The sequence below is a fragment of the Coregonus clupeaformis genome, chromosome 19 (assembly GCF_020615455.1).
Source record: "Coregonus clupeaformis isolate EN_2021a chromosome 19, ASM2061545v1, whole genome shotgun sequence".
NCBI classification, from domain to species: domain Eukaryota; kingdom Metazoa; phylum Chordata; class Actinopteri; order Salmoniformes; family Salmonidae; genus Coregonus; species Coregonus clupeaformis.
Window position 1 is genome coordinate 26,367,787 of NC_059210.1, and position 8,963 is coordinate 26,376,749.

At 45.8% G+C, this 8,963-nt stretch overlaps 1 protein-coding gene across 10 annotated transcripts in view; it reads right to left on the reverse strand.

Moving 5' to 3' along the window:
* LOC121531762 (A-kinase anchor protein 13-like) overlaps positions 1-8,963 on the reverse strand; it is a 117,382-nt gene that overhangs the window by 23,411 nt on the left and 85,008 nt on the right. For 8 of the 10 annotated variants that reach the window (XM_041837195.2, XM_045227148.1, XM_045227145.1 and 5 more), the window contains 6 exons: positions 7,949-8,064; positions 4,211-4,587; positions 3,421-3,477; positions 2,892-2,951; positions 1,105-1,273; positions 828-927 (listed from right to left, as the gene is read on the reverse strand). In XM_041837195.2, coding sequence (XP_041693129.2) covers positions 828-927; positions 1,105-1,273; positions 2,892-2,951; positions 3,421-3,477; positions 4,211-4,587; positions 7,949-8,064 — 879 coding nt within the window. The remainder of the gene's footprint in view (positions 1-827; positions 928-1,104; positions 1,274-2,891; positions 2,952-3,420; positions 3,478-4,210; positions 4,588-7,948; positions 8,065-8,963) is intronic. The other 2 variants (XM_045227149.1, XM_045227152.1) reach the window with 2 other exon arrangements.

The window sequence follows — 8,963 nt, forward strand, 5'->3', positions numbered from 1 at the left end:
GGGAGAAATCAGCACCCCAGTGATAGTGACGAGAATCTGTAACAGTAGGCCCTGTTAGCCCCAGAGGAGATTGGGATTGAGAGAGTGAACTAACCACCTGATTGGATTCTGTTCCTGTCAACTGTCTGGAAAATACATAGCAGAGGTAAAGAGAGAAAATTGACCTGAAGGATGAGGTTGGAAACAGTAGGTGACAGGAGACTTGATTGTTGGATAGATAGAGGCCTGGCCTTTTGTACCACCATGCCACCACAGAGAGAGAGAGAGAGTGAGAGCGAAGGCTATAGAGCAGTGGGGTGTCAAACTCATTCCATGGAGGGCAGAGTGTCTGCAGGTTTTAGTTTTTCCCTTTCCTGCAGTCAAATGACCAAATCGCCCTCCAGTGGCCTCATGGGTGGAATCTTATTAATATTTTTCACTATTTCTTCATTAATAAACATTCTTTCAAAAAACCTGCTGAAAATCCAGTGTTTCTATGGCAAAAGGTTTTGTTATATTTCAGTCTTCTGTGATGTATATAAAGTGTTTCTTCTTTTTAAGCCCATAACCATGTGTGTGAGGTGTATACTTTTGTTCCAAAGTATATTTGTTTAAGACTACCAAGAAATACTCAGTGTGACCCTGATTTAGCCCACTTGCAGTAAAAGGTTAAGACCTAGACAACCAGGTGAGGGGAGTTCCTTACTAATTAGCGGCCTTAATTCAACAATCAAGTACAAGGGTGGAGCGAAAACCCGCAGACACTCGGCCCTCTGTGGAATGAGTTTGACACGTGTGCTGTAGAGGGGAACCCAGAGAGAGTGTCAAAGTGTTAGGGTGAGCCCCACCGTCCAGGTCTCTGTGACTGATGGCCAGCATGGACACTGACTTGGTGAGCACTTGGTGAGGCATGGGGGGACGTCTCACAGGCAGAACTCTCCCTGATTTCTGAAATAGAGGATAGAGAAAGATCAGTGATCTAGATGTCTGAGATAAAATAAAACATGAATCACTCAACTACTGTGCATACAGAGAGCCACTCTACATGGGAAGTTACACATTTACAAAGTTACAAAGTTACAAAAACACAGGACCCCAATGGTAAAGATAAGCCTGGACATGTACCTGGCTGTCGAGGCTGCTGCAGTCCCCCAGGTCTGATTCCTGCTCCTCTGTCAGGGACAGAAGCGAGCCTCTCTCCTCACTGTCCAGACGTGTCACACGAGCAGCGGTCCCCACATTGGCAGAAGCCTTCCCAGCATCCTCCTCTCCAGCCAGGCCTTCCAAACTGTAACTGCAGCCACAACACAACAAAACTGTGTGAGTTACTGAAAGTATTTAGTTTAAGGACAGTAGATACTAACATCCTGAGAGGTCTTTAAACCACAGGCAGGCAGTGAACACACCCAGCAGATCTTCATGCTCCAGGCAGTTATTTAAAAACTGAAACCACACAAGTGTAGCGTACAAGTACATGCACATATTCACACTTAACTAACATCCCTGCAGTACAGCAGTGAGGAGATTTTATAAATTTTTTATTTTTTATTAACCTTTATTTAACTAGGCAAGTCAGTTTAGAACAAATTCTTATTTACAATGAAAGGAAGGAAAGCATGTATAGCCAAAGGGGAATATATGAACACCAGCACAAACAGGAAGGAACACATACATGCAAACCTAAATATAATGTAAACAGGAAATAACTGAAGTATAATAAATATTTCTCCCCCCAAGCTTCGATTTCAGGTTAGCAACCTTTAATTTAGTTAATTTAAAAAGTGTAGCTAAATTATTACTATTATTATACCAAAAAAATGTACTTTTTACCCCTTTTTCTCCCCAATTTCGTGATATCCGATTGGTAGTTACAGTCTTGTCCCATCGCTGCAACTCCCGTACGGACTTGGGAGAGGCGAAGGTCGAGAGCCATGCGTCCTCCGAAACACGACCCTGCCAAGCCGCACTGCTTCTTGACACACTGCTCACTTAACCTGGAAGCCAGCCGCAACAATGTGTCAGAGGATACACCGTACAACTGGCGACCGTGTCAGCGTGCATGCGCCCGGCCCGCCACAGGAGTCGCTAGAGCGCGATGGGACAAGGACATCCCCTGCCAGCCAAACCCTCCCCTAACCCGGACGACGCTGGGCCAATTGTGCGCCGCCTCATGGGTCTCCCGGTCGCGACCAGCTGCGACACAGCACGGGATCGAACCCGGATCTGTAGTGACGCCTCAAGCATTGCGATGCAGTGCCTTAGACGCTGCGCCACTCGGCCAAGTGTAGCAAATGTAAAACAACAGAACAATTCATGTTAAATAATAGCCATCAAATAACACACTTGAGATCATAAGAATAAGAAATCAGCATTCAGTATTGGTGTACAAAACAACTATCACCTCGTTCCCAGCTGTGTGTTGATTGATCCTCTCACTGAAGCTGCCAAGCGAGACTAACTGAACTAAAACCATAACTCACATGTATGGCTCACTGATGATGATGCTTATATTGGTCATTTTAAGCTTTGCAGTAGTTAACCAGCAGTGTAGCAGTATAATACGATTGTTCTAAAGATGCTTGATGCTTTCCCTCTAAATTCTAGCTTACTTGTCTCTGAGAGAGAAAGAGAGAGAGAGAGAGAGAGGCAGACAGAAGAAAAGTGACTGTGCATCCTGAGGTCGACAACAACTGACCAACGAGGTGACAGAGACAAAGAGACAGCAGTGACAGCAGCAGTGACAAAGCACCCACCAAGCCAGATACAGCACATCATGCACAGAGCACAGAACATGCAGGGGCTCCTCTCACTTTTTTATTTCTCATCTTGTTAATCATCCTATACTGTAACTGCATTCTTTCCATCTCTATTTATCACCCTAGGCAGATAGTTCACACTCGGTGATTGCATACCTTCTGCTATCAATCTGTTCCGGGTGAGGAGGGGGGATGTTGGAGGGACACCAGCTCATACTGACAGGGAGAAGGATGGACAGGGACAGGAGGAGAGATGGGCGGACAAAGGGAGGAGAAACAGGGAGATGTTATTTCAGGGTGAGGTGTGATGGTCAAAGGTAAAAGTGGTGGGTTAATGATTAGGCCCATAGCCATGTGTGTGAGGTGTATACTTCTGTTTCAAAGTAGATTTGTTTAAGACTACCAAGAAACACTGTGTGACCCTGATTTAGCTCACTGCAGTAAAATGTAGGCTTTTTTTCCCATTGGAGTGGTTTGATGAAGTATTATATTGGAGGAAAAAACGATTTTCTTGGTTTCCACACTCTCCAGAAAGAATTTGAGAGTATTCTCATACTGTTTTAATAATGACTTTTCCATAGCATATGTGCGATAGAGGTAAAAGTATGTTTAGCATTTTCTTCCCGTAATTGCAACACACCAGGGAGAGTCAGAATGGAAACATTGAGAAATAACTGTGTGGTACCTTCTCCTATGAAATGTTGGCTTTCGAGGCTTCCCTTCCCCTTGACTTCGCAATGAACTGAGAAGAGATGGATGGAGAGATGATCAGAAGACAGGAAAGGAGGGATGGACAGAGAGAGATGGGAGCACTGACAGTACAATACATGATCAAATGGGTGATAATGAATAAGAAGGAATTGGTGGCACTAAAAACAAAGGCTTTTCAAGGCGAGCCTCTGGATAGTGTCTTGCAGACTGAAACATTGAGCAGAATGAGTGATGATGTCAGAGGAGTGATGGTACACTACTTCTCACACAGCTGTTTAAAGAAGTCAGAGGTCAGTGTTTAAACTTTGACCTGGACAAGGCCTTTCCCACAAAGTCCACTTACACAGAGGAGCCTCCAGGCTGACTGACTGTACTGTATACAGGCCCTCTGAGGGACAAGCACGGATCACAAAGACATAAACATCAACACACACACACACACACACACACACACGAGGCCGTATGAGGACCACTCCTCTGGGAGACAGTCTCTGTCCTAGTCTCATCCCTGCACACTGTACTTCCCAGGCTACTAGTGTCTCCACAATAGATATCATCATACTGAGGACAAGTCAGAATACTGTACGAGTTGGCGGCATATGGTTCACACAGATTACTTTTTACCATCCATCCATAGCTATCCTTCCCGGGGAGTACTGTAGGTTTATGTGAGTGTGTGTGGGGTACATGTAAGAGGTCAGTGTTTGGGGTTAGAGGTCAGTGTTTGGGGTTAGAGGTCAGTGTCTGGGTTTAAGAGCACTCACCTGCGTTGGTTCATATCCGTTTCTCCTTCAGGATTCTTCCCCGGGCCCCAGCTGTGCCGGCGGAACGGAGAGAGCGAGCGGATACATGGGCGCATGATGGAGGAGCATACAGGCCCCTCTGTCAGCTTGTCTTTCCTCTCCTCCTCCTCTCCTCCCTTCCCTGTCGTCTGCCAGGTGTCTCCAGAGCTCCAGCTGGCCCTGGTTCGCACCGCCCCCGCCCCGGCCCAAGGAGGGCCCATGCTGCCCTGGGAGGAGACACTAAGGGGACCTACACTGCCATGGGAGCTGGCGCTGAGGGGACCCACACTGGCCACGTCGTCTATGGAGGAGAAGGACACTGACACCCCGCTGGTGCTATCCCTTGGCCTATCCACAGCCTGGGGACAGAGAGGACCCAGAGAGACCCTGTTAACCACCGGAGTCAAAGTCAACACAACTCAACTCAACGGCATTATATTAGGGTGCAAAAAAGAGGGAGCGCTGCTTTGACATCAAGTATGAAGACAAAGAGGTGCTCATCGGAGAATGGGGTATAACTTATAGCAACCAAATGAAGTTGCAGCTGTGTAAAAACATCATACTTCAAAAGAATCCAAGGCACCTTTATTTTAGCGGCTATTTCATAGCAAAAATAAAATGCACCAACATGTTGCGGCTCACAGGCCTTCTTCAGGGTACACAATATATTATATATTAGGGTTTGGAAAGTCTGTAGGTGACTTTTTGCTGGAACAGACTTATTTTAGCTGGAATTGCACATTACACCTAATCTAACACGTATGGTAAGCATGATGCCAAATGTGTCCCTAAATGTCAAAACAAAAATGTCCTGTCCCATTGTCTCCCAGGCTGTTTCTCACACTTGCCAGGCCTGTGAGGTTAGGCCTGATGATGACTGGTCTGAGCTGCCATTAGTCTGAGCTTCCTGCAGGCTTCAGTCTGGTGAGAGGAAAAGGACAAGGCAGGGAGAGATCGTTTTTTCCAGCCCTATAAAGGTTACATAACAACTGAAACACACACCCTTTAGGGAGGCAGGCAGGCAGGCTGCAGATGATGATTTCCATTGGGAGTGTATCATTAATTTTCACATTCTCCAGCAGTGCCAGCGCTGGGCGGGCGGGCGGGTGTTGGGCTAACGGTCGGCCGCAGTGGCTCGGAGCATAATAACCATACAGGCCTCTTTATGAGGAGAAGGCCATGGAAAATCAGCTTCCAGAACAAATGACTCAGCCTGCCTGAGATCACGCAGCAGGGAAGCAGTCAACCAGCTAACGCTCTCTACACACCTACACTACTCACACGCAGTGACGAAGTCACGCACACACACAAACACACATTTCGAAAATTTGCTCTAGAGAAAATTGGATTTGGAATAGGATCGTTTAAAAAAGGGCCTTTGAGGAATGAAAAGAGTCGTTTAATTGAGTCATGTAACTCAGGTCCTTTTTTGGTCACTGCCTGCCTGTCTCTGTCCAAAGTGCTGAGGTCACCCGAAGTTTCAAAACCTGTTGCGTAATGACAGACCTCAAGACGGGATGCGGAGGGGCAGAGACTGTTCTGGGAGCAGTTAGACTAGAGTTGTGTAGCTTCTCAAGAAGAAAACATGTCTTAACCTTTCTTACGTTTGACTGATTAACTTACAATTTTTTTTAAACATAAAAATACAAAAACATAGCCTAATGAAATTAAAAATGTAACCTACAGAGTGAGTTGAAGTTACAGTATGCATGTGTGGGTGAGTGCTAAGGAGATGCCTGGAGAGGAAAGGACCTCATGAGGGCAGAGAAACCAAAGCTGTTGAAACCAAAGAAACGAGGTCCAAGGCTGTAGTGGAAAAACAGCTTTGGAGTGCCGTTATGACTCCGCCGCCCTGCACTGTGTGTACACTTTGAAAGAAGGGTGGGGGACAGGGCAGGGGAGGAAGGGCGGTAAAAGAGTAAGCAAGGGGGATGAGGTCATAATGGGTTTGCTGGCCCAGGAATGAGTGTTCATGGGAGCCTGCTGATGTCACATGGTAGAGGAAGATAACCAGTCTGCTGTGGTCTGAAGGTACATTAACAAACAGAAAAGACTCATAATACAGTGCATTCAGAAAGTATTCAGACCCCTTGACTTTTTCCACATTTTGTTACGTTACAGCCTTATTCTAAAATTGATGAAATTATTTTTTTTCTCATCAATCTACACACAATACCCCATAATGACAAAGCAAAAACAGGTTTATCAAAATGTATTAACAATAAAAACTGAAACATCACATTTACATAAGTATTCAGACCCTTTACTCAGTACTTTGTTGAAGCACCTTTGGCAGCGATTACAGCCTACAGTCTTCTTGGGTATGACGCTACAAGCTTGGCACACCTGTATTTGGGGAGTTTCTCTCCCATTCTTCTCTGCAGATCCTCTCAAGCTCTGTCAGGTTGGATGGGGAGCGTCGCTGCACAGCTATTTTCAGGTGTCTCCAGAGATGTTCGATCGGGTTCAAGTCCAGGCTCTGGCTGGGTCACTCAAGGACATTCAGAGACTTGTCCCGAAGCCACTCCTGCGTTGTCTTGGCTGTGTGCTTAGGGTCATTGTCCTGCTGGAAGGTGAACCTTTGCCCCAGTCTGAGGTCCTGAGCACTCTGGAGCAGGTTTTCATCAAAGATCTCTCTGTACTTTGCTCCATTCATCTCTCCCAGTCCCTGCCGCTGAAAAATATCCCCACAGCATGATGCTGCCACCACCATGCTTCACCGTAGGGATGGTTCCAGGTTTCCTCCAGACGTGTCGCTTGGCATTCAGGCCAAAGAGTTCAACCTTGGTTTCATCAGACCAGATAATCTTGTTTCTCATGGTCTGAGAGTCTTTAGGTGCCTTTTGGCAAACTCCAAGCGGGCTGTCTTGTGCCTTTTACTGAGGAGCGGCTTCCGTCTGGCCACTCTACCATAAAGGCCTGATTGGTAGAGTGCTGCAGAGATGGTTGTCCTTCTGGAAGGTTCTCCTATCTCCACAGAGGAAGAACTCTGGAGCTCTGTCAGAGTGACCGTCGGGTTCTTGGTCACCTCCCTGACCAAGGCCCTTCTCCCCCGATTTCTCAGTTTGGCCAGGCGGCCAGCTCTAGGAAGGATGTTGGTGGTTCCAAACGTCTTCGATTTAAGAATGATGGACGCCACTGTGATCTTGTGGACCTTCAATGTTGCAGAAATGTTTTGGTACCCTTCCCCAGATCTGTGCCTCGACACAATCCTGTCTCGGAGCTCTACGGACAATTCCTTCGACCTCATGGCTTGGTTTTTGCTCTGACATGCACTGTCAACTGTGGGACCTTATATAGACAGGTGTGTGCCTCTCCAAATCATGTCCAATCAATTGAATTTACCACAGGTGGACTCCAATCAAGTTGTAGAAACTTCTCAAGGATGATCAATGGAAACAGGATGCACCTGAGCTGAGTCTCATAGCAAAGGGTCTGAATACTTATGTAAATAAGGTATTTCAGTATTTAATTTTTTATACATTTGCAAAAAATTCTAAAAACCTTTGTCATTATGGGGCATTGTGTGTAGATTGATGAGGAAAATTAGAATAAGGCTGTAACGTAACAAAATGTGGAATACGTGAGGAGTCTGAATACTTTCCGAATGCACTGTATACTTGCATGCTATCATGTCAAAGCCGATGAAGACACGCCTACTGCTCTTGGTATTGTGACTAAAAGAGAGTGTCTGGGTCCAGTCCAGTGTGCTGTGCTCACCTTTCTGAAGACACTGTCCTCTCCCAGACTGTCCACATCACTGACTGAGTCTTGCAGGGCACCAGTGGTCAACAAAGAACCTCCAACGCTCTCAGAGCACGGGGACACAGGAAATTCTGTGAGAGAGAAAAGGGTTATCAAGATGAGTGGCCCTGCCGTGTTTGTGTGTGTTGGAGTGTCAGTGTGTGTGTGTTGGAGTGTCAGTGTGCGTAAGTGTGTTGAGACAGTGCAAAAATAAATAGTAAACTCAGATAGTAGCCATTTTATTCGCTATTTAGTTAGCTATTTAGCAGTCTTATGGCTTAGGGATAGAAGGAGCCTGTTGGTGTCAGACTTGATGCACTGGTACCACTTGCCGTGTGGAAGCAGAGAGTCTTGAATGATTTTCCGGGCCTTCCTATCACATGATCAGGAAGACAAACGTGCTGCAAAGCAGTTTTGGATTGCTAGTTGCAATCCTCTTGGGCAGGATGTTGATGACGTCAGTTGCAAAAAAAGTATTAGTTATTTATTTATTTATTTTGTCAGGAAGGATGTTATTGTATATGAGTGGGATGTTGTTTTGTCATTGTTTGGCCTAGCAACCAGAACGGTGGGATTGGGAGGGGACAACGATACAGAGATGCTAAGGACAATGCAGTGATATGGATATCTTTTTAAGCTATGATGGCAACTGATCTCTGCACAGATGTGAACACTAGTCTAATTCCTATGACATAAGCTATCTTCTTCAAACTGATCTCTGCACAGATGTGAATACTAACTTCTTCAGACGTCAAAGGTGGTAGGGTTGCACAATATGCACAATATGCTAAGCTAGTCTACGGATAAGAGATACATTGATTGATACTATGGTGACGCATGGTGCAGTAGGGATCGAAATTCAAATGAAAGCAGGTCCATGCCATCCCCATCTTATCTGAATCAATGACCTTACCATTTTAAGCCTCTCTCTACTCTTACAGAGCTCTGCTCTCTTCTCTGCAGTACATCTTAATCCTCTGAAATTAAATTA